The following is a 24,163-nucleotide window of genomic DNA, read 5'->3' on the forward strand; positions in this document are numbered from 1 at the left end:
GGTAGAAGTAACGAAGCTCAGGTCTCGGTCTGCAGCACTGCAAAATCTGAGAACATTTCTTATATTTGATCAATTTATAAAAACTCACATTTTAGCAGCCTGTAGAAACTGTTTTGTTTAGACGCATCATTAAAACCTAAGTGTTTTGTGAAGGAAACCAGCTAAAGTCTCAGTACAACCAAAGGCTCGCTAAAACCAGCTAAAGTCTCTACAACCAGACAAAATCTTGCATCAACCAGCTAAAGTCTTTCTACTAGCAGCAAAAGGTTCACTAAAACCCGCAAAAGGCTCACTAAAACCAGCCAAAAGCTAGCTAAAACCAGCTAAAATCTCACTACAAGGAGCAAAAGGCATAATAAAACCAGCTAGTCTCACTATGAGCAGCTAAAGGCTTGCTAGAAGTAGCTAAAGGCTTGCTAAAAGCAGAAAAAGGCTAACTATAAGTAGCAAAAGGCTGATTAAGTTGACAAAGGCTCACTTCAAGCAGCCAATGTCACTCTACAACCAACAAAAGCCTCACTACGAGCAGCCCAAGTCTTGCTAAAACCAGCTAAAGTTTTGCTACGACCAGCAAAAGGTACGCTAAAACCAGATAAATGCATGCTAAAAGTAGAAAAAGTCTTGCTAAGTAGCAAAAGTACTGCTAAAAGCAGAAAAGGCTAACTATAAGTAGCAAGAGGCTAGCTATGCAGCCAGAGGCTCATTTCACACAATCAGCTAAAATCTCACGAGTAGCCAAAGGGTTGTTAAAACAAGCTAAAGTTTCACTTCAAGCAGCAAAAGGCATACCAATAGTAGCTAAAGGTTTGCTAAAAACAGAAAAGTCTAACTATAAGTAGCAAAAAAGCAAGCTAAGCAGCCAAAGTCCTGCTACGAGCAACAAAAGACTAAGTTACAATATTTTAAATTTGTGTTTAACATTTTTATTGTAAGTGCCATTGTCAGTTAGCTGTGGCGGTCATCTTGAATTGGTTTGATTCCAAAAAATACTCGTCATAAATGTGAGTTTGAGTGAATTTTGCTAACAGACAATGCTACGCCTGGTTAATTGTTGCTCTAGACAATTTGGCTATTTCCCCCCATATATGGCGCCCCCTTTAGTGACTGCCTACACCGCCTATGCCACGTGGTTTAATAAACCAAAGAATCCAAACTAATTCTCTACTTGACCTTCGCTGCTCTGAGTATTTGATCATACTTTCTGGTTGGACGAGACATACTGACCTTTTACTTCCTGCGACAACAACGCCGCTGCCGTTTCCCCATTGAACCATGCTCGTCACAATAAAGTCATGATTTGTGTAACCAAACGTCTCACCTCATCGCCACCGAACCTGATGGACGACTTCATCCTTTGCAGTAGCATAAAGAGCGAGCGAGCGGGTAAACTGAGCCAAAAACCCGGTGACGGCTGCCTGATGCTTTAAAATGACTAAACGCAGCATTAAATGCACGGCTGCAGCTGTCTGGGCATCACATATGCACGCAAATAAAGCGGCGATATGACTTGTAGATGGAGACCCTGAGGTTAAAGTGCGATCCTGGTGGTTTTACGGACCGCTGCACCTGTTGGCCTTTCAGTCCCTTTGAATTGAACAGCCAATCCTTTGTGTCCGCTCATGCTAAAAAGAGAAAATCCACACTTAGTCCCAGATTTCCAGTCGAGGAAGATGCAATTCTCTCCTCGCAAAAAAGGTAAATTATTCCTTAAGTATTTGCATACTTGTGGGGACTTCATTTCATGCTCGAAGCACCGTGTCGCCACAGACGTCAGCAGAAATGGGGGGGGTTGTGTTTTTCCACCACAGACAGCTTTTCTGTCATGTTCTGCACGAAATATCTGCGAACACGTTGTGTTTTGGAAAAGGTCCAAAGGTCAGTGCAGTGTGTGTTTTCTGACGCACAGCTGGTGGAGGGAAATTAATTCCCACACATTTTTAGCTGAATATTTAACGAGAAGGAAAAAGTTTTGGTTCTCGACCTTTATAGATTCGATCTTTATGGATTTTACCACAGTTATAGAAGATGATGCCACATCTGGACTGGTTGGTTGGTTTACACTGAAAGAAGGAATTTATTTAAAATATATAAACATTATACACATTTAATGCCATCATTACAATACTCGAGCATATTTACTGTTATAAAACAGAGGTAGAGATACTTTCAACAGTTTTCTGATATTTTTATTAAAATCCATCCAGTGGTTGATGACATATTTATATTTATGACGGACAAATTTTGCAACAAAACGCTTGTTTAATTCAAAAACTATTTCTTATTTGATCTCATTTCTGTCTGTAAATGTAGGCAATATTTAAATGAACAGTTTTTAATTTCAGTTCATTCATTTTAGGGAAACGTTCATTAATCTGCAGAAACATTTCAAAGGTTCAGCAGAGCCTGAAGGATTCAAACCATTTCATGAAGTCAAAAACTTTCCTTCTGAAAAAAAAATATTTAAACTCAAACTAGAAAAATTAGATTTTCTGTGAAAATGCAACGAGAAAACAAAGCACTGACTGACGATTGATGTGATAAAAAACTAAATAAAAATAGCTGAACGTAGCCATCGGCTCTCTACAAACATTAAAAGGCTATCTAAGAAGCCAAAGGCCTACTAAAACCATCAAATGGCTATCTATAAGTAGCAAAAGGAAGAGCAACAAAAAGCTAACAACAGCTAAAGGCTCAGTAAAGTATCACCAGGCAAGCTAGAAGCAGCAAAAAGCTAACTAAGAAAGCAAAGGCTCATTTCAAGCAGCAAAACATTCTCTGCAACCAGCCAATGAAATGCTACAAACAGCCGAAGCCTCACTGCAGGCAGCAAAAGGCTACCTATAGACCAGGGGTGCCCAAACATTTTCCCCGAGGGGGCCAAAATGAAAATGTATCCAGGGCTGCGGGCCAAAAGCAGTTATATAATACATGAAATACAAATACTTTTTAAAAGTAAAGTCATTTATTTTTAAAGATTAAGCTGTGCAATGGTCCTCTTTTGTTTTAGTCTGTGCACTTGGAGAAAGTCTGCCGTACGCTCAAGTAGCAAAGGCTCATGGGACATTTTATAAATTGATAAAATATGAGTTTTTGTGGCCTTATAAAGTGTGCAAATCTACATGCGGGGTTAAATCTGCTCTAAATATTTCTTATTGTTGTTTCATGTTTCATGTTTAATCCTAATAAATCAAAGATAAAGTCAGCACCATGAATGAAAACTATCTTCACTACAGCCTCTTTATATAGTCATTTGACCAATGGAAATACTGTGTTTCTACCTATAGGATAACAGGTTACAACCTTGTAACTTTGGTAACTGTTGGTGGGCCAAATCAAATGGCTTGGTGGGCCAAATTTGGCCCGCGGGCCCCACTTTGGGCTCCTCTGCTATAGACGGAAAGGCATGCAAAAAGCAGCAAAAGGCTAACTAAGCAGCAAAAGGCTCAGTAAAAATTTCACCTGGCTTGCTAATATAGCAAAAGGCTAATTAAGTAGCAACAAGCTTGCTAAAAAATGAAACTATAAATAACAAACGGCTAGCTAAGCAGCCAAAAGGCTCGCTTCAACCAGCCAAAGTCTCGATGCAAGGAGCAAAAGGCTAACTAAGCAGCCAAGATCTAACAATAAGAACTACACCAGGCTAACTAAAAGTTTAGAAAATAGAAGAAACCTACTTTAAAGCTAAAATTAACGAAAAGCTAAAAGTAGCAGAACAGCAGCTAACATCTAAAAGTAGGAGACAAAAATAGAGCGAGTAATCTGCAGCAGATTAAAAAAATAAAAACACTTGTTGGAAGAACTGAAGAGATCTTTGTGTTTATTTGGGGAAAATGTTTTCTGAATTCTGACAAAGTCAGAAGTAACTGAAATAAAAATGTACAAAAAAACAAGGAGAATCAACACCGAATCATCTTCCACACATTCAGATAATTAAAGTTTGATACGTTCATCAGCCTTCGGCTGGTCGCAGCTGACAGTAGGCGAAGGCAGGAACGATAAAACCCGACCTCCGGCTCAGATCTTGGGACGCGCCGGACTCATGGGAGCGCGAGGCCGACGGAGACGAGCAGAGGCAGCAGGAGGTCAGAGCCGACACGTCTGCCTCCCGAGGAGAGCCTCGGCCCGTACTGATCCAGGAGCTGCAGGGCCACGCCGTTGGACCAGCCGAACCCCAGCTGCAGGCGGGGGGGGGGGGCAGCAAAAACACGTGAAGCTCCGGCTCTACCGATCTGAGTTACCTTTTAATATTTACAGATTCTGGTTTTAATTATTTACTCGTGGATCCAATAAAATACTTCCTAAGAATTCCACTTAAACTGAACACAGGTGTGGATAAAAACAAAACCACACAAAACCAGACACACCTGAACTTCGTATTCCCCTCCTCCTCCGGGTTTTCCGTCTCCGTTCACGTCGTACTGAGTAAAGGGCAGGAAAGTGCTGAGTCAGCAGGGTTTTTAGCCTGAAGACCCGGGAGGGTTTTTTAGACTCACCTTTTCAAACATGGCTTCATATTTGCTGAAGGCCAACCAGTTGGTCCTGATCCAGCGCTGGGCCAAGTCGAACGCTAGCTCTTTAGCTTCGGCTGACGGCAGCTTGGACAAACCTGGAGACAAAACTAACTTTAGTTTTTTTACGACTTTTGGTTTCTGGCGGATGAAACGCATTCCTTCAAAGATTTCTTTTTATGTTTTAAAGAAATAATCCTATTTTTACCTGAACGCAGCAAAGCGTCAATCCCAGAAGCTACATGACAGCAGGAGAGTTGTTTTTTTATTTTCTAACTGATCCAATCTGTTGGCTGCTTTCAGCGCAGCTGAGCATGTTTTCACTTCAACACCAAACCCAAAGCCAAAAGCCCCTGAAGCAAGAAGAAACCAGAGAAAAGGTGCAGCGCCGAGGAAGATACAAAATAAATAAAAAATACGAAGGGACCGACAGGAAGCAGCCCCCTCCAGCTGCGCCTCTCATGAGGACGTCAACTCTCTCAAATTAAAGCCAAGAGACCGAAGAAAAGGCCGACGAGGAGCCGAAGTCAAAAACACTTCGTGAGTTTGATTCTGAATTTAATGAGATGAAAAGATCAGCCGAGCCTTTTCAAACCCAGAAAAACAGAGAAATCACCGTTTCTGTAAGAAAGATCAGAGTGAAGTCTGAGCCGAAGCTATTTTATACATGAGACTGGTTAAAACATGAATCAATGACGAGTTAAAATGAGCCGAACAGAAGCTAAAACCAGCTAAACTGCAGCTAAAAAGCAAATATTACCGAAAATTAAGTAAATTAAAATGACCTAAAATTATTTCTAAATGCTGAAAATAGTAAAACAGCAGCTAAATGCTACAATTAGCAAAACTGTGGCCATAAGAAAAAAATTAGTACTAGCTTCAAAGCTAAAATTAAATAAATTAATAACTAGTGGCTTAAAACTGTAATTAGCAGACAAGATAAAAGGAAAAAAATTAAAATTGTAATCTAAACAAATGTTTGCACATCAGTATCAAAAGTAACTATGAGCAAAAAACCTTAAACTAGCAAAATTGCAGCTAAAAGCAAAAATGACCAAAACTGCACAAATATTAAAAGAACCACAGCTGCTAAATGCTACAGCTAGCAAACTAGCAAAACAGTAGATAAACATATAAATTAGCAGGCTAGCTAAAAGCATTAAGTGATAAAATTACATATCAAAACAAAGAACTGCACATCAGATAGTAGCTAAACGCAATCAGAAGCTAATACTAGCAAAATTGAAGCTAAAGGCTAAAATGACCTAACGTACAAGTAAATTAAAATGACCAAAATAGTTGCTAACTGATAAAAATAGCAAAACAGTAGCTAAATGCTACAATTAGGATAAAATGTGTCCAAGAGAAGAAATGGCTAAATAGTAGCTTCAAAGCTAAAATTAACAAAATGTTAAATAAAAACTAGTGGCTTCGAATTATGATTAGCAGAAAAAGCTACAAGCAAAAATTTGTAAAATTGTAATCAAAACAATTATTAGGAAATCAGTAGCTAAAACTATGAGCAAAAAAAACTTAAACTAGCAAAATTGCAGCTAAAACCAAAACGGACAAAATCTGCACACATTAAAAGAAACATAGCTGCTAAATGCTACAATTAGCAAACTAGCAAGATGAACATTTAAATTAGCAGGCTAGCTAAAAGCATTAAGTGATAATATTGTATCTCAAAACAAATAACTGCACATCAGACATTAGCTAAAAGTAATGCGAAGCTAATACAAGCAAAGTTGAAGCTAAAGGCTAAAATGACCAATCCTACAAGTAAATTAAAATGACCAAAATCATTTCTAACTGATAAAAGTAGCAAAACAGTAGCTTAATGCTACATTAGCAACACTTTATGCTAAAATAAAAATGCTTAAACTACAAAAATTGCAGCCATAAGCTAAAATTAATAAAACTGTAAATGAAAATTCAATCAGCAAAACAGCAGGTTGAAGCTAAAATTAGCAAAATGGTGGCTAAACACTGAAACAAGCAAAACAGTGGATAAAAAGTTTCAATCAGGAGACCAGCTCAAACCAATAATTATCAAATTTGTAGCTGAAATCAAGTAGCTAAAGAGTAAAACCATAAACAGCAAAACGGCAGCTAAAATAAAAAAATAAAGACTGAATGAAATGATGCAAATAGTTGCTGAAAACAGCAAAACAGTAGCTCAACACTTCATTAGCAAAAGACAAAATAAAGCTTAGACTTGCAGCTAAAAGCTAGCTAAAAAGTAGCTGAAGTAGATTTCAGAGAACAAGTTTAGTTCAACACTTTCCCATGTGAAACAATTAAAAAGTATAAATGATAAACAGGTTCAGATGGTTTGAACTCTGAAGCTCCATAAATCATCAGGCAGGATCTTCAGGACCACTCCTCCAGGCTCTCCCACCTTCTATCAGCATGTGCTGCAGAGGAGGCCAGGCGTTGGGGTAGTCCCACTGCTGCCCCGAATCCACCAGTGACGTCGGGATCCCGTTGGGGTACTTGAGGGCCCCACTCCCCTGCAGAGACAGAGACCAGAGAAACAACAGGAACATGAACCAGGTGTGGGGCGGGAGCGCCATCTGCTGGACACAGCCTCATCCTGCACCCAGGATTATTACAGTTATTTTTATTAGAGTTTAAAAGAAAACAACAAAAAGACACCTGAAAAACTGAAAAAGAAGAAACTACAAAAGATTAAGTTTTTCTAGCTTGAAAAAGCAAAAGTGTTTTTTGATCTGCTTCACTGCCAGGCTGAGAGAGTCTGAGGGAGGAGAAATGGAAAAACCTGCAGGTTTTATTCAGACGGTGCAACAGTGAGGAGCATGACTGCATCATCACCTCCTCCACATCATGGCTCCTCTCCTGTACACACTCTGCTCCGAGCAGGAGGTCTGCAGGAGACGCTGCAGAGCAGGAGGTCTGCAGGAGATGCTCCGGAGCAGGAGGTCTGCAAGAGACGCTGCAGAGCAGGAGGTCTGCAAGAGACGCTGCAGAGCAGGAGGTCTTCAAGAGACGCTGCAGAGCAGGAGGTCTGCAAGAGACGCTGCAGAGCAGGAGGTCTGCAAGAGACGCTGCAGAGCAGGAGGTCTGCAAGAGACGCTGCAGAGCAGGAGGTCTGCAAGAGACGCTGCAGAGCAGGAGGTCTGCAAGAGAAGCTGCAGAGCAGGAGGTCTGCAAGAGACGCTGCAGAGCAGGAGGTCTGCAGGAGACGCTCCAGAGCAGGAGGTCTGCAGGAGACGCTCCAGAGCAGGAGGTCTGCAGGAGACGCTCCAGAGCAGGAGGTCTGCAGGAGACGCTCCAGAGCAGGAGGTCTGCAGGAGACGCTCCAATGCTAACAACTGTTGCTGCTGCAGCTCCTAAATGACCTGAAGAATAATTCAACTAAGCTGAATATTAAACACAAATAGTGACGTGTTTTCTTCTGGTTTAAAAGAAAAGAGAAAACATAAAGTCAAAAATAAAAATAATATTTTAGGGAAGATTCAAATTGGTTTTATAGCGGTACATAATACAACCCAGTACATACCTGGTACACAGTGGATTATATACTTTTATATTCTTCTGTCATGTTACAGGTAAGTACTGAGCACATAACAGGAAGTTATAAGTACCCTGCACTAGCAGGGTATGTACCAGTAACTGATAAATACCCTGCACTTACAATGAATGTACCAGTAACTGGCAAGTATTCTGTACTTACATGATATATACCAGTAAGAGATCTTGCAGGGTATGCATCGATAAAAGAAAATTACCGTGCACTTACAGGGTACTTACTAGTAACTGTCAAGTACACTGAATTTACAGTGTACGTACTTGTAACTGGCAAGTACCATGTATTATTTACAGGGTATGAACCAGTAACTGGAAAGTACACTGTAGTTACAGGGTACAGTCTAGTAACTGGCAAGTACCCTGCACTTACAGGGTATACGTACCAGTAAATGAAAATTACCCTGCACTTACAGGGTATGTACGAGTAACCGATAAGTACTCTGTACTTAGAGTATGTTTTAGTAACTGACAAGTATTCTGTGCTTACAGGGTAATGTCTAGTTACTGGCAGGTACTCTGTACTTAAAGGACACGTACCAGTAACTGATCAATACTCTGTACTTACAGGGTACGTASCAGTAACTGATAAATACTCTGTACTTACAGGGTACGTASCAGTAACTGATAAATACTCTGTACTTACAGGGTACGTACCAGTAACTGATAAATACTCTGTACTTACAGGGTACGTACCAGTAAATGCAAATTACGCTGTACTTACAAAGTTGTCCATCAATAACTGGCCAGTATTATGAAAGAAACTAAATTGTTATTTTATTATGTTATTCAGTCCTTTAGGTTTTAGATTATCAAAACAAAAATAGTTATATTGTTATACAGTATTACATAATATATTATATAGTTTAGATAATTCCCCTGAGCTCAGTGAATCAGTGCTCATGTTTTCTTTGACCAACCTACAGATACAGCGCTGTACCTGCAGGTACAGCACCGACCTTCGGGTACAGCACCGACCTTCGGGTACAGCACCGACCTTCAGGTACTGCACCGACCTTCAGGTACAGCACTGACCTTCAGGTACTGCACCGACCTTCAGATACAGCACCGACCTTCAGATACAGCACCGACCTTCAGGTACTGCACCGACCTTCAGGTACTGCACCGACCTTCAGGTACTGCACCGACCTTCAGGTACTGCACCGACCTTCAGGTACTGCACCGCCCTCTCTCCCATCCCAGGCTCAGAGAAGCACTGAGCCCAAACTGGAGCCAGGTTGGAGGGGTAGAACTCTGAGCGTCTGGAGTGCGTCAGCAGGCTGTAGTCGAACCACGCTCCGCTCTCTTCATCCCACAGCAGCGCCTCCATCGCCGCCGTCCTGCGGGCCGCAGCCTGCTGGAACCGGGCCGCTGAGTCATGGTCACCTGTCGGGAAGCGGAGCATCGTCGTTACGTAACGCCGGCCGGGAGCTGAGAGCCCCGTTATGATGGCCGGTGCTCTCACCCAGCAGCTGGTGGAACGAAGCCAGGGTCTTCTCGTTGCGGCACAGCAGAGCGTTGAGGTCAGAGGGCAGGATCTGGCCGGTCCGGGTCTCTCTGAGGGTGCCGGTGCCGTGCCCGTCACCGTTCAGGTACCAGCGGGAAGAGAAGTCCCAACCAGACTCTGCACCTGCTTTCAGGTCCGTCCACAGCTGCTCTTTGAGCTCTGAGGCCGGGCAGACGATCAACTTTTAAACTTCAGCTCTTTTAACCTGGAGATGCTGAGTCAGCATTTCACGGTTCATAATTTACTTTTTACATTTTTTATACAATTATCTACAAATGGAACACAAACATCGAGATCTCCTCACTTCCTTTAACATTGTTCACTTTACAGCTCCAGTGTTTTCTTCTCACACTTTTAGCTGCTGTCTGGCTAACGAGCTTTCACTCACAGATGAGCCAGTTTTATCTCCTAGCTACAGATGCACTGATTTTAGCTGTTAGCCACGGCTTTGCTAGTTATAGCTTTTAGATGTGGCTTCACTTATAGCAATGGCTTTYCTAATTTTAGCTAATAAATCTAACTCAGATTAATAAATATAATAATAAAAATTACACACTATCAGAACTCAATTTTATTCAATCATTCAGTCATTAAGCTTATTCCTTGCTAAATTAACCTTTAGCTACTCTTTTGTCCATTTAGTTCAAATTTAGCTAACTTTAGCTTTTAGCCACTGTCTTCATAGTATTCAGTCTCTTTGCCAATTTTATTGCCTGACTACAATTTTGATCATTTTAGCTGCAGTTTTGTTAAATATGGTTTTTGGATATGGTTTTGCTAATTTTAGCTTATAGGTAAAGCTCCATTTTAGCCAACAGCTAAAGTTTGGCTCATTTGTCTCTCATTTATAATATAATACTTAGTACAGGGTTAGGGTTACAGACTTACAAAAAGCAACAACGGAGAAAAAAAAATTACATTTACAGTATCGTATCGAGTCTTTCAGCTAATTCCAGGATTTAATCATTTTTGCTTTAGCTAATTTTAGCTTTCAGCTACAGTTTTGCTAATTTTAGCTGATAAATCTAACAGATTTTTATTAATATTAATATTAAAAATACTATAACTCAGTTTTATTCAGTCAGCAAGTCATTCAGCTAATTTAGCCAGCTTAAGCCTTTAGATAGGATTTAGCTAGCTTTACCCACAATCTTCACATTATTTAGTTCATTTTTTGTTGTTTGTTTTTAGTAATTTTATTGCCCAACTACAATTTAGCTCATTGAGCTGACAGTTAAATACAATTTTAATAATATGGTTTCACTATTTTAGCTTATAGGTAAAGTTTAGCTCATTTTATCTTAAGGAGAAAAATATATATTTAAAACTCATTGTTCTATGATTGAGTCAACTAATTCCAGGGTTTGCTCATTTTTGTTTTTGCCTTTCAGCTACAATTTTGCTAATTTTAGCTTTTTATTGTCACTCAGTAAGAATCTGACAAAACCAAGGAGAAAATATTTACAACTTCATGTTATAAGGAGACTTTAAGCTAATTCTAGGATTTTAGTTTTTGTTTTTTGCCAATTGTATCTTCCAGCTACAGTTTTACTCATCTGCCTGTTAGCTCTAATTTCACCTATTTAAATTTTTAGCAACTTCACACAAAGTGTCGTTTTTTATCCACATCTTTTCTGAGCAGAGTTTCAGAGATAAAACACGAAGCCTCACGCTGAGTCATGTTTGTCTCTGTTCTGCAGCGTTTCCCACAAGCTTTAAAGACAAAACTATCTCCTCTAACACGATGAATCCGAATATTTCTTAAAATGTTGATTGAAAAATGCCATCAGTGATAAGAGCAAAACACATTCTGGTGGCGGACAAATTTAATATAAAAGTATTTTCCCCTCAAACTGCATCTTTTGATATGACGGCTCAGAGAATTAATGTTTTCCCAGTGTGAATTATTTATCGTGGGGCGACGGCGGCAGAGAGGGGTTTTTTTTTAGAGCAAATTTGTTTTTACACAAGATGATTCCTGAATCCATGTATTACAGTTTTCTAAAGGGAAGCAATTACAAGACTACAGCACATCTCTGACCATTAATCTCACACTCACAGCGGAGGATCCGCACAGATTAATAACTTTAATAAGTCATTACCGTCGGTGAGTCCTTCAGCTAATTCCAGATCGTCTGTGTACGACTCGGGCCTGGAGGGAGAGCCCAGGATTATGGAGGTGAAAAAAGGCACCAAAACACATCTTTCATATGCTTTGTTGTCTCAGGCGTACCTGGGCAGGCCCGCCTGGACGTGAAACCGGTTCAGGATGTGATCCGAGCCGTTCACTTTAACCACCACAGATCGGTTCTGCATCCAAAACTGGTACTCCTTCTCCAGAACAGGCAAAGCTTCTCTAAACGTTAAATCACACTGTTTTATCACGGTGGTAAAACATCTTAGCCTTTATTTTTTTATGTTTTCTAGAGGAACACGCATCACCTGAGGAACTCTTTGTCCTTGGTTGCTTGGTAGTAGCTCTCCACCATCAGCGGGAGGAACGGAGGCTGGCTGCGCCTCTCGTAGTAAACCCGCCCGCCGTTTGGAACGAAGCCATACCTGTATGAGGAGGAGAGGAAATGTTTCACTCCACACAAAACTCGAAACCCGCCCGAGGAGCCTTTCAAACGATTCTCATGGCTCCAGAAGCTGAATGAGTTCCACCTGTCGACGAGGTAGAGGAAGTTCTGAATCATCCCGTAAGTCGTGTTCGTCATCTCTGACAGCAGGAGTCCGTTGATGACCCAGTAGGAGTCCCTGTTGGGTGGACAGATTTCAAACTGTTCCAGAGTTTAGGAGCCACAGCTGAGAAGGTTCTTAAAAAGGCAAATAAATCTGGATGTTATCTGCATAAAAATTATGACACATAATATTATAGTGGAAGTAAATAAAGAGAAAATAAAAGGGGGCCCAGTATTGAGCCTTGAGGTACCCCAATTTTAAGAGGGGCCTCGAATATTGAGAGAAAAACTCCTAGCAGACAAATATGCCAAACCATTTAAGAGCTGCGTCTTTCACACCGACCGATCAATTCCGAGGGAGGTGAGGACTGGTAAAGGTTAAAGGTCGAACAGTTCTCTCACCAGTAGTAGATCTCCCTGAAGCGTCCTCCGGGTACCACGACGGGATACGGCATGTAGATCTGAGAATAGAGCTCCGGATGATCTTTGACACTGCTGTGAATCTGAAGGAGGTTTTATTTTTAAAGATGGACGGACTGTATTTTGCGCAGCCGTTTTATGTTCACATTCACACAATAAAGCTCAGTTAAGTTGGGAAAAAGACACCGAATATATTACATAAACATGTAGAGGTTTAAAATCAGATAATGTCAAATTTTTCTTATGCTGTTTTTGAGAAAATTTGTTTGAAAAACTATAAAACTGTTCTAGTTTGGTTAGCAGTTAGCCTAGCCTGAATCCAGATTTCTGCCCTTTTCCCCTTAAACTTTGCGGTCTATGGCCGAGGTCATAACTTCTACACACCTTTCTGCTAAGATCCTTCCACAGGTGATGTATCTTCTCCCCCCATTTTCGAAGCTCATCGTCTGCCACTCCATTCAGGAATTTCGGTCTACATTGGAGAAACAAGTCTTGTTGATCAAGCACTAATGAACTCAGAATACTAATGAAAACCACAGTAGAACAATCAGTCTCACTTGTCCTGCCAGTCCGATGGCATCCACGGCTCGAACTCTGTCCCCGGATTCTCAAAGTTGGCGTTGAGAAACTCTCGGAGTTCTTCAGGCGGAACGGTTCCATTTGGAAATGCGCTCGAAAGGTTTTGAAAAGCAGACAAAACATTTCCTGTAGAAAGAGGAAAACAATAAAGATATGCTGTGTTTGATTGAAACATTAGGTTTGTAGTGACCCTGGACTCACCGGGAGCTGATCTCAGCTTCATGTCAACGAAGTATTTGTCATCGTCAAACAGTTTAGCTGTTTGGACCTGATGCAGGATGGAGCCTGAGCAGTAGATCTCACTGAAACCAGAAGGTATAATTTGTTAGACTCAACAAGAGAGTGATAAACATGTAACAGCACAGCTGCAAAGTAATAAATCCATGTCAGCGGTGCTATAAGACCAAAGGGTCGGGTCGAAAAATAAAAACAATCAAGACCAAACTGTTTCGATGCATTTGGGATCGTCGTCCAGCTCCTCCAAGTTCCAACCTGTGGATTTGTGAAGATGAAGAATCTGGAGGCAGTCCTCAGTATCTCTCAAGCCCCACAGCATGATGCTACCGCCACCATGCTCTACTTTGGTTTGTGTTTTAATTTAGACTCCTCGTCAAAGCAGTAATGTCTCCCACTTATGTTGGGGTCGTGGCAGCAGTCGCCTGTCAGCTAACTGGAATGCAGTTTCATATGGTTTGTTGGGAAATTACGTCATTACCATTTACCAGTTCTGGGAATCTGATGTAAATTGAACACACCATGAATAAAGTGGAACTGCAACACTCCACAAGCCCCGCCCCTTTTCTGGGGCGTGTCAGATCAACTCGTTTTGAGCTTCCAGACCGGTCCATTCTAGTTCTATAGTGAAGTTTACGACTACAGTGGGTAAAATAAGTATTTAACACGTCAACATTTTTCTCAGTAAATATATTACTAGAGGTGCTAATGACATGAAATTTTCACCAGATGTTGGTAACAACCCAAGTGATCCATACATACAAAGAAATCAAACCATAAATGTCCAGAAATGAAGTTATTTGTAATAATGTGGAATGGAACAGCGAAAAGTATTGAACAAGCTGAAATTTATCTATCTGGTGTGATTTTGGCCCATTCTTCCACACAAACAGTCTTCAAATCTTGAAGGTTTCGTGGACCTCTTCTATGAACTCTGATCTTTAGTTCTTTCCATAGATTTTCTGTTGGATTCAGGTCAGGTGATTGGCTGGGCCATTCCAGCAGCTTTAGTTTCTTTCTCTGAAACCAACTGAGAGTTTCCTTGGCTTTGTGTTTGGGCTCATTGTCTTGCTGAAATGTCCAGCCACGTTTCATCTTCATCATCCTGGTAGATGGAAGCAGATTTTTATCAAGAATGTCTCCGTACATTTTTCCACTCATCCTTCCTTCAATTATTTGAAGTTTGCCAGTACCATATGCTGAAAAACAGCCCCACACCATGATGTTCCCACCTCCAAACTTCACTGTTGGTATGGTGTTTTTGGGCTGATGTGCAGTGCCATTTGACCTCCAAACATGATGTGTATTCTGGCATCCAAACAGTTCAATGTTGGTCTCATCTGACCAGACTATATTCTCCCAGTATTACACAGGCTTGTTTAAATGTTGTGCAGCAAACTTTAAAGGAGCTTCAACATGCTGTTTCTTCAGCAGTGGAGTCTTGCGTGGTGAGCGTGCATACAGGCCATGGTGGTTCAGTGCATTACTTATTGTTTTCTTTGAAACAATCGTACCTGCTAATTCCAGGTCTTTCTGAAGCTCTCCACAAGTGGTCCTTGGCTCTTGGACAACTCTTCTGATAATTATTTTCACTCCTCTGTCAGAAATCTTGTGAGGAGCACCTGGTCGTGGTCGGTTTATGGTGAAATAATGTTCTTTCCACTTCTGAATTATGGCCCCAACAGTGCTCACTGGAACCTTCAGAAGTTTAGACATTCTTCTGTAACCGATGCCATCATTATGCTTTGCAACAATAAGGTTGTGAAGGTCTTGAGAGAGCTCTTTACTTTTACCCATCATCAGATGGTTCTTGTGTGATACCTGGCCATCATTTGGGACTGAACCAGCTGATATTAACTTGCACTGACAAGGGGCAGGCTTGTTTTCTAATTACTGAGAGAGTTCAGCTGGTGTCTTGGCTTTCCATGCCTTTTTACACCTCCCTTTCATCATGTGTTCAATACTTTTTCCCTGTGCCATTCCACATTATTACAAATAACTTCATTTCTGGACATTTATGGTTTGATTTCTTTGTATGTATGGATCACTTGGGTTGTTACCGACATCTGGTGAAAATTTCATGTCATTAGCACCTCTAGTAATATATTTACTGAGAAAAATGTTGACGTGTTCAATACTTATTTTACCCGCTGTATATAGCTGCACAGAAACTTTTTAATTACAAATTATTTAAAAGATGTCAACAAGGGAAGACTTGTCCATCCAGCCTTACATGTTGGAACCAGAGTCTGACCCAGAACCAGACGGGAATGAAGACCACCATATTGTAGTTGGCAAGTCCAGACCTGATTCAGAAGTTCCATCACAAATGTGACGCAAGAGTTCAGACAACAATCAAAGAATAAATAAGACTGAATGGACTGGAAAATATGACCCAAACTGAATCATTTTTAGTCTCAGGAAAGACTTAATTCACATTTTCTGCACTCCTAGAGACTCCAAGTCCACAACAAAATGTGACAGCTAAAGTGGACTTTGCAAATGTTCCCTTAAAATCCATCCTAGACCCTTAAGGTCTTTGGTATAAAAGGTCCCAGTGTCTCCAAAAGCACTGTGCATCCTCAGTCCAAGGTCCTAAACTGGTAAGATGTACAACACTTCAGTTTTTATTTACTGTATTTACATTTTTATTGTAATCCAGTTTTACCATTTTGTTTGCAGATTTGTTGCCATTATTTTATTAAGAGTTGATTTAGAACTTTGGTCAAAGTTTTTGGGAGGGCGTCACAAAAACCCAAATCTAGATTATATTTCCAGATTTATGTTGTGTTAAATGCAGTAATACAGGACAGTATAGACCAACCTGTCCCCTAATTATCATGCAATTACCAAGCATTTACATGGTAAGTAATTTTCACTATACAGTTACATGGCAATTACAGTAATTTACCATGTAATTACTTGGTAAGAACAACACTGCAGAAGTAAACTCATTTTAGTGGGTAATTCTTTTACAATTAAAGTTCTCTCTCAATTACCCACTATTTGCCAAAAAAATTGCTGACTCTTTACAGTCACCTAATCACCATGTTATTATAAAGTGTATACAGTAAACTGCTATGTAGTAAAACTACTTTTATTGGGTAACTACAATCAAATTACTGTTTAATAGTACCTCAGTTATATATTAAGCAAAATGCAAACAAAAACATGTGTTCTTACCAAGTAATTACATGGTAAATTATTGTAATTACCAAGTAATTGCATAGTAAAAATGCTATTACTTAGCATGTAAATACAAGGTAATTAGGGGACTGTAAAAAGAAATATTTGTTGGTTATTTCCATTTATTTTTTTATTGTTTTATTGTAGTTTGATTTGATTGGCAGTGGATTTTACATAAGCCTATTTAGGCCTTTACCTTCCCTTGCATGTGAAATATGCCATTTTTAATTGTTGTATTCTTTGTTTTATTTCTTATGTGTTAAATAAATACATAATACATCAAAAAGGTTACCCACAGGTCTACTTTATTTATAGACACTTGAGATAATCGCTGCTCAAATTTATAAAAAAATAATAAAATTAACACCTGTTGAAACTCTGCATCCTAATGTTGAGGACCAGTTGACATTCAGGGGCACTAAATTGTTTTTATTTCTTTTAAATATACATTTAACTCCTAATTATCATTTCTTTTAATGGTTTATGAGGTTATAATACTAACACCTTGGGCCCAATAAGTTATTTTTTACAAGTACTTCTACAAAATGCCTCATTATCAATAAGGAAACTGCATTAAATGTTACGGTTTGCATTTCAATTGAAAAGTTTCAGTTTTATGTTTAAGAAATCTACAAATAAAATGTTGTCCTGCATATTAGATTTGATTCAGAGTGACTGTAATAAATAAATGTTTTTAGTCATTGTGTAACGTTTAGGCTTTAACTCAATGTGTACTCCATTAGTACTAGGTATCAGCGAGTACCCAAAGTACCTGAACTCTGAAGAAAACTGTCATCAGGACACATTACTAAATAGATAAAGGGAAAAGAAAAATGCACAAAGTTTTAGAGGTGGTCTCGTGAAACCAGATTATAACATACAACATTCATGAACAGTTAATTTTCTGTTTGTTCTTAAAACAGGTTTTACTCTGCAGTAATAAAACCAGCTGAAATGATTAACAGATGTGATAAAACAGTTTAAATTACAACAGGAGCTCCCATCACTGAAGCAGGCTGGTTGAGGTCAAAGGTTCCCAAACTGCCATAAAATCAGAACCTTTTTAAATAAAACTTTCAATAAATTTTTAAAAAGACACTTAAAACTAGATTTAATAGACATTTTGGTATTTGTTTTGAGTAATCAGCTTTTATTGTAAAACCAGGTGTAAAATGTTGAATTTTAAAAAGAAAACTTGTTTTCTTACCTGTCACATGGAGGAGGCAGCGAACTCTTCACACAAACACAAACAGTCACAAATAGAAAAACCACTGAGTCGTGCATCCTGAGCTGAGCTGAAACTAAACGATTGTTATTGTGCAAATGAAAACCATCCAGGTCAGGGAGTTAATATGAAGACAGGGTTATTCAACTTTAGTTTATAACCATTAGCGAGTGACCAAAGTTCGGCCCGCCAATTGGTTTATTAATCCAAGTCCAGACTCCTGGTTTTCTACTTTACTGAGGTTTTAGTTAAACTTGGCTAGAAGCTGGTAAAAATCATTCTTATCAACACTCAAGACAGTAAAAATTAAAAGCAGTTGAAGATAAAACTGAAAAAAGAAAATTTGTTTAAAATTTGGCAAGTCAGAGATAATGGTAAGTTTTGTTTTGGATATTATCACTACACAGGTTCTGTAGGTTGTATTCATGATTAAATGCAGTAAACTATTTAAAAAGGTAACATATTTGTAATACTTGGTTTATTTTCATAACTTTAATCCCTGGATGTTCAGTCTGAGCTGTTGACCTGCAGTAACCGTAGCTCCAGGAGCAGGTTTGTTGAAAAGCTCTGGTTCAATAAAAACAAACAGCGCCCTCTACGGGTCGAATAAATAAAAACACAACTCAAACAGTAAATTTCAGTGAGCTTTATTGTTCCAAACAAAACTTTGAATCCAATCATGTTTTCCCCACGGACGTCTGAACTTTGCTCATAAAAATTTTGTGCCACTGAAAACTGCGCCAATCGTAGAATCAAATTAAATAAAAACTAACACAAGCTTTAAATCCACTTCAATTTGGAGATTTAAGTTACGGTGCTCTCCGTCTGAACTCTTCAATTGGAAACAAAAATAATAATAATCTGAGGGCAACTTTCTCAGATATAATCAAACCCATTACCAAAACGTTCGGATGTTTTTTTTAAATATTTTAAACCTTCAAAGCATCCGTTTCTTAAAGTGCCCTCGTCCCTCCCTGGTTCTTTTTTTTTTCTGATGTTTTTGAAAAAGAAATCCTAAAAAGGACTCCGGTTATCTCGACAGGAAATCTGACGGTTTGGCCGAATTTTACACAAAAGCTGTGATGCCTTCTGCCGAGATAAACAAAAGCATCAGGGCAGCGAGCGGACCAGATTACCCACCCAACGTTTGTTTTTTTTTTAAAAAGACCCTAAAGAATGAGACGATTTGGTTTTAACTGCTCGATTCGTGGCCCGATCCGGGGCAAGATGCTCTCGTCTCAGTCTTTACGGCTCCTCACCGGCAGCAAAGCTGCACCGACACGAAGCTGAACGTCGAATCTTAAAGAATCGACTCGCAGCTTCGTAACGGCGGCTGTGGTCACTGCAGGCTGAGGAAACAGACAGCTGCCACGTGTCTGAACAACCGGACCCCCGATCTCTCCGTTACACTTTGATTTATGTTTTTAAATTTATTAAACATCCCACCCACCTGCCCTCAAATTACCCAAATCCTCAAATCAAAGAGGTGCAACCGTCGGGGAGAACGAGGGTCGAGCGCGCCGACCGACGAGAAGCACGGGGAGGATCTCATCGTTTGTTTTCAACAGCTCTTCTCGTCGATCAGGAGCACCTTAAAGCATCTTACCGTGAAAACAAAGAGGGGAACCAGGGTCTGCGTGGGGGTCCGAGCCCAGCGTTCAGGAGGACCTCCACGCAGACCCAAGGCTTTGTCACAAAAATCTAATCCCCACCCCACTCTAGAATATAAAACAGAGGCAGAAAGAGGCCGTCAGCTCAGCGGGCCGGGGTCGCCCGGCTCATTTTACAAGTAATCTGAATATATAATCTGCCCCCCCGCCGCTTTAATCTACAACCAAAGTTCTGCACCACGGCACACGTTTCTCCTCCGGGCGTCGTACAAAAAGCAGAGCTGAAGCCGCCGCTCTGTGCAAAAACCAAACCTCAGGCGGGTTTCAGCGACTTTAACTCGCAGCACAGAGATTATTTATGATTATTAATCCCGCTACATGTCAGATTTGTTTGGATTTTTGGCCGAGGCTCTTCTACAAAAAGAAAGTGGGGGAGAGAAGAACTAAAAACAGCTTCTGCCCAAAAGGTAGGAAATCCCGCAGTGGTGCTTAATGGCATTAATTTAACGTAACAGCGTATAACCCCGCCCCCCTGCAAGAAAACAAAAAACAAAAACAGCCAAATCAGCTGCACTGCAGCAAGTAGCATCACTAAACGACAGATTATTAGTTTTACATTTACCAGCGCTCAGTTTGGAAACAGTCCCGTTTCGCAGGTAAAGAGTTCATTAACTGGGAAAGCGATCTGTCTGGACTGGGAGCTCGTTAACACTGACAGCAGGAGGAGGGGAACAATAAGTGCCGCTTTTTTTCTTCTTCGTTGAATTGCACTCGTCAAATAGGGAGTTTAAAAAAAATACAGATTACCGATCGTCTTCAAAAACATTTCGTTAAATGCTTTTTGCGATTTCTAAGAAAAGAAAACAAAATTATAAATAAACTCACAGGCCAACATCGCAGAACAAACAGTTCAGGACCTCAGTGCCAACGAGAGACAGAAAACGGGTCGGGCAGCTTTCCAGTTTGTCACCTTTTTTTTTCTTTTGTTTAAAACAACCTTAAAATTAAAGTATTTACAGAAGCTGCTCCCCACATGTTTGTTTGCAGGATTTATGGCCAACCATAGAGGGTGAAACTCAGGACAAATTAAGAGAAAAGAAAAAGAGGAAAAACTCTCCAGTGAAGCAGGAATCCTCCTGATGTTTCCAGGCTGCTCTTCCTTTTTTTGGACTTTAGTGTTTTGACGTTGAAGACGAGAGGAAAGCTTTTTAGGGTCTTTAAGAAGCACGAGCTTCTCCTCGAGCGTCTGGGACAGTCTGGGCGTCTCTTGGAGAACAAAAACACTTTAAAATAATAATAATCCAGTCTCTGTCCACTGAAAACTCAAAGGTTCGTCCTTCAGTTAGTCGCCAGCGGAAAGAACTCAGACCAGTTTCCCTCCGTTTGTGGTTTTTTTTTTCCTCCAGCCCCCTCAGAAAAACATGAGCCCACCCAAACCAGTTTCACCTTTCTGCTAATTACTGGAACTGATTCTCACTTAGGTGAAGGTGAAGTGAGACAACGGTGACGAATGAAGGGTTATTACTTCAGAACGAGTTGAACTGCTTGTTAAGGCACTTTATATGAACGGGTTGAAACTCAAAACTTTTAAAATAAAAAGTGGCGTGTGGAGGGAGGAGGGGGGAGTGGGGGGGTCCGTCGGTGCTGGCTCTGTGTCCGCAGTGAGGAAACCTCGTCGTCCGCTCGACTCGGGTCCCTTCGCCTTCCTCCTGGTTGCTCGTGTCTTCGGTACGTTTGTGACGCAGCGCTGAAGCCTTGAATCAAGGCGGTGAGTTCATCCTGAAAGCTTCCATCGAAAAATAATTAAAAAAATAGAAAAAAAAAAACTTTCTATGGTGGCGTCTGAGAAAGGAAGACTGAAAGAAACTGTACAAAAAAAAAAACCGGAGGGGAGAAAAATAAAAAAATAATCCAAGTGGGGGTTGAAGGGGAACTGAAGGGGAGTGGATTGATCTGTCGAGGAGAAAAAAAACAAAAACTTTAGTAAAATATCACATAAAGGCAGCTGTACTTCGTAAATAACTCACTAAAAAAAAGAAAATTCACTGGACTACATTTAATGCACAAAACTAAAACTTAAAATGTGAAACTCCCTGGAATAATACAGATGTTTGATTTAGTTTTAACATTAAGTTCAGTTTAGACTGAAACTCATCATTTTTCTCATCGTTTGGCAGAAAAATGTGGAAACATTGAGACATTTTAATATTTTAAAGTGGTCTTAAAGTGCCTGTGACGTGCTTATCCTTCAGATACAAGTCAAAGAAAACTTCGTTCCATTTAAAAAAACTTGACACATTTTACTCCTTTAGACAAGATTTTCTTTTGAACTTGGCAAAAGGGAAACAGGAAGTGACATCAAAGGGGAACTCCTTTAAGAAAAATAACTCACTGGTCTTTGTTTACTGATTTAAACTGACTGTTTCTCTCTGATTGTGACTCATAATAATCTAAAACATCAGATTCCTCTCCACAGTCTGGGCTGTTGAGCATTTAAGCTTAGCTCTGTTTACATGCAGACACTCCCCTTTGACATCACTTCCTGTTACTTCACATGCAAACATCTCAACAACCGTTCATCTCAGCAGCATGAAAATTATTTTGTAATATGTTCTCAGTGTTATCTTTACAAAAATGCATTTGTATAAAAAAAATTTTTTGATGTCACAGGCATCCCACAGACAGAGAGGAGAAGGTAGAAATGACTCAGCCTGGAACTGAAAATATGGATGGAGGACAACAGAGCTGCTTCATGGAAGAAGAACCTCAGCTTAGCCTGTTAGCTTTAGCGTTAGCCCCGATGCTATCACAGCGCTACACGTTCTCCTCCATCCACATTTTGTTTATCAAATAAAGTCTAATGTTACAGCTAATCAGGGATCCCTTTATTATCAGTATTGAATAGGGCTGTGTATTGGCAAGAATTTGGCGATACGATACATATCATGACAGACGGGTCACGATACGATACATCCCGATATATTGCGATACTGTAAGCAAGGTGATATATTGCGATTTCTTGGTCCAAAAATTCTATTAAATAAAAACCTCTTAATGGAAAAAAAAAAGAAAAACCAAAATTTATTGTCTCAGAAAATTCTATTACATAGATATGCGCTAGCCTTCTGTAACGTAAAGCCTGACTAGTTGGAAAAAAGAGTGCACGAGACACTTAATTTGGTTTAAAATACAGACATTCTGATAAATAAGTAACTGTTTGTAACCTTACCTCAGCTTAGAAGGCAGAGGGTTTCGGTCTTTTCTGCTCAGATTCAGCTATCGGAGCATGAAGCTAATCTTTACTCACAATGCTAATGCTACCCTTACTGTCTGTCTCAAGAAGTAGAGGAGCCAAATGGCTGGCTCACTGCTGCCAACTAGGGGTCAGAGGCTGAACTACAACATAAAAATGAATGGCTGGCAGGAAAGTTGACATTTTAAACCTTGATAAAAAATCAATACAGGGCTTTAGAATATCGATACAGTATCGGGAAATGAAATATCGCGATATTTCAGTGTATCGATATTTTCTTACACCCCTAGTATTGAATTATAATGGTCATTTTTTAGAACACCAGTACGGGTCTGACATGTAAAACTGGACCTTACTGGTCCAATATTCATTTCCCAATTTTTATCTTTGTGTTTCTGCTTTGGGAGATGGTTGGTCGAGCTGCATCTGTTTGATTATGATATCGATGCTGCACAGCCAGGAGTAACTGATGTAGAGCCATGTCAGGTCTGGTCCTTTATTTACGCTATCAAAGAGTGTGTTTGTGCGTATATGTTTAATATAATTTGTGTTATATCGGTAAATATCGGTTATCGGCCATAAAAGCAATAATTATATCAATATTGGCTTAAATATTCATATCGGTGCATCCCTATCTTTTAGTAAGCAGTTAAAAAAAAAAGAAAAAGCAAACCAATAAAATGTTAGTGCAGTTAAAGCTCCTACAAACTATTTAAATATGTTTATTTAACAAAACTTGATTCATCTGTCGAGTTAGGGCTTATTTACACCTCAGTTGATAAACTGATTTATAGGACAAAAAATGTTATAAAAAAGGCAGTACTGCATTAAAAATTTACCATCTGTTATGAGGACATGAGGGAAAATAAAACTTTGGATCAGTTTGAAATCTGAATGTGGTGAAAAAAAAGAAAAGGTTTGAAGTAAAGGAGGGACTCACTGGCTCACTGCTTCGCCTCCTCTCCACTCTCGCTGTGGTACTCGGCCACGTACAAGCTCTTATCGATGATCCCGGGGATGGGCTTGATCTCCGTCCCGAGCTGCTCCTCGATTCCTTTAAGGTTGAAGCGATCGTCGTACGTGATGAGGTTGATGGCCAGACCCAGGTGTCCGAAACGTCCTGAGGATTTAAGAAAAGGGATTAAAGTCGCACCCCGACAATAATAAACGCTTCAAACGACCCACGCGGGTTCTTACCTGATCTACCGATGCGATGAAGGTACGTTTCTCCCAGCTTGGGAAAATCAAAGTTGATCACAACATTCACAGCTTGAATGTCGATTCCTCTTGTGAAGAGGTCTGCAGGAGGAAAAACAACACTTAAACATATAAAACATATAAAACAAGAGGTCTGCAGGAGGAAAAAACACACTTAAACATATAAAACATATAAAACAAGAGGTCTGCAGGA

The 24,163-nt window shown here is 39.9% G+C and overlaps 2 protein-coding genes across 4 annotated transcripts in view; both read right to left on the bottom strand.

Annotated features, from left to right (window-relative positions):
• Window positions 1-3,819: 3,819 nt before the first annotated feature.
• On the bottom strand, window positions 3,820-18,101 carry treh (trehalase (brush-border membrane glycoprotein)). Its single transcript, XM_014015870.1, has 15 exons — window positions 17,872-18,101; window positions 13,446-13,546; window positions 13,223-13,370; window positions 13,050-13,137; window positions 12,648-12,748; window positions 12,229-12,321; window positions 12,007-12,123; window positions 11,798-11,920; window positions 11,667-11,716; window positions 9,523-9,723; window positions 9,226-9,443; window positions 6,910-7,021; window positions 4,494-4,606; window positions 4,365-4,418; window positions 3,820-4,175 (listed from the first exon to the last, which is right to left on the bottom strand). The coding sequence occupies exons 1-15, from the start codon at window positions 17,946-17,948 to the stop codon at window positions 4,038-4,040; spliced, it is 1,734 nt and encodes a 577-aa protein (XP_013871324.1). The 5' UTR covers window positions 17,949-18,101; the 3' UTR covers window positions 3,820-4,037.
• A 419-nt stretch (window positions 18,102-18,520) lies between these two features.
• ddx6 (DEAD (Asp-Glu-Ala-Asp) box helicase 6) overlaps window positions 18,521-24,163 on the bottom strand; it is a 23,365-nt gene continuing 17,722 nt past the window's right edge. For all 3 annotated transcript variants that reach the window (XM_014015871.1, XM_014015874.1, XM_014015873.1), the window contains exons 13-15: window positions 23,950-24,051; window positions 23,693-23,872; window positions 18,521-21,452 (exon numbers count right to left, since the gene is read on the bottom strand). In XM_014015871.1, the coding sequence (XP_013871325.1) occupies window positions 23,697-23,872; window positions 23,950-24,051 (278 nt within the window). In that variant the 3' untranslated portion in view covers window positions 18,521-21,452; window positions 23,693-23,696. The remainder of the gene's footprint in view (window positions 21,453-23,692; window positions 23,873-23,949; window positions 24,052-24,163) is intronic.

Source organism: Austrofundulus limnaeus, unplaced genomic scaffold, assembly GCF_001266775.1.
Source record: "Austrofundulus limnaeus strain Quisiro unplaced genomic scaffold, Austrofundulus_limnaeus-1.0 Scaffold136, whole genome shotgun sequence".
Classification (NCBI taxonomy): domain Eukaryota; kingdom Metazoa; phylum Chordata; class Actinopteri; order Cyprinodontiformes; family Rivulidae; genus Austrofundulus; species Austrofundulus limnaeus.

Excerpts from the sequence above, each read along its gene's own strand:
- treh (XM_014015870.1), bottom strand. The coding sequence starts at position 17,948 with ATGCACGACTCAGTGGTTTTTCTATTTGTGACTGTTTGTGTTTGTGTG. Across the intron at positions 11,717-11,797 it reads GTCCAGGCGGGCCTGCCCAG|GCCCGAGTCGTACACAGACG; the intron begins GTACGCCTGAGA and ends CTCTCCCTCCAG. Across the intron at positions 4,176-4,364 it reads GAGGGGAATACGAAGTTCAG|CTGGGGTTCGGCTGGTCCAA; the intron begins GTGTGTCTGGTT and ends CCCCGCCTGCAG.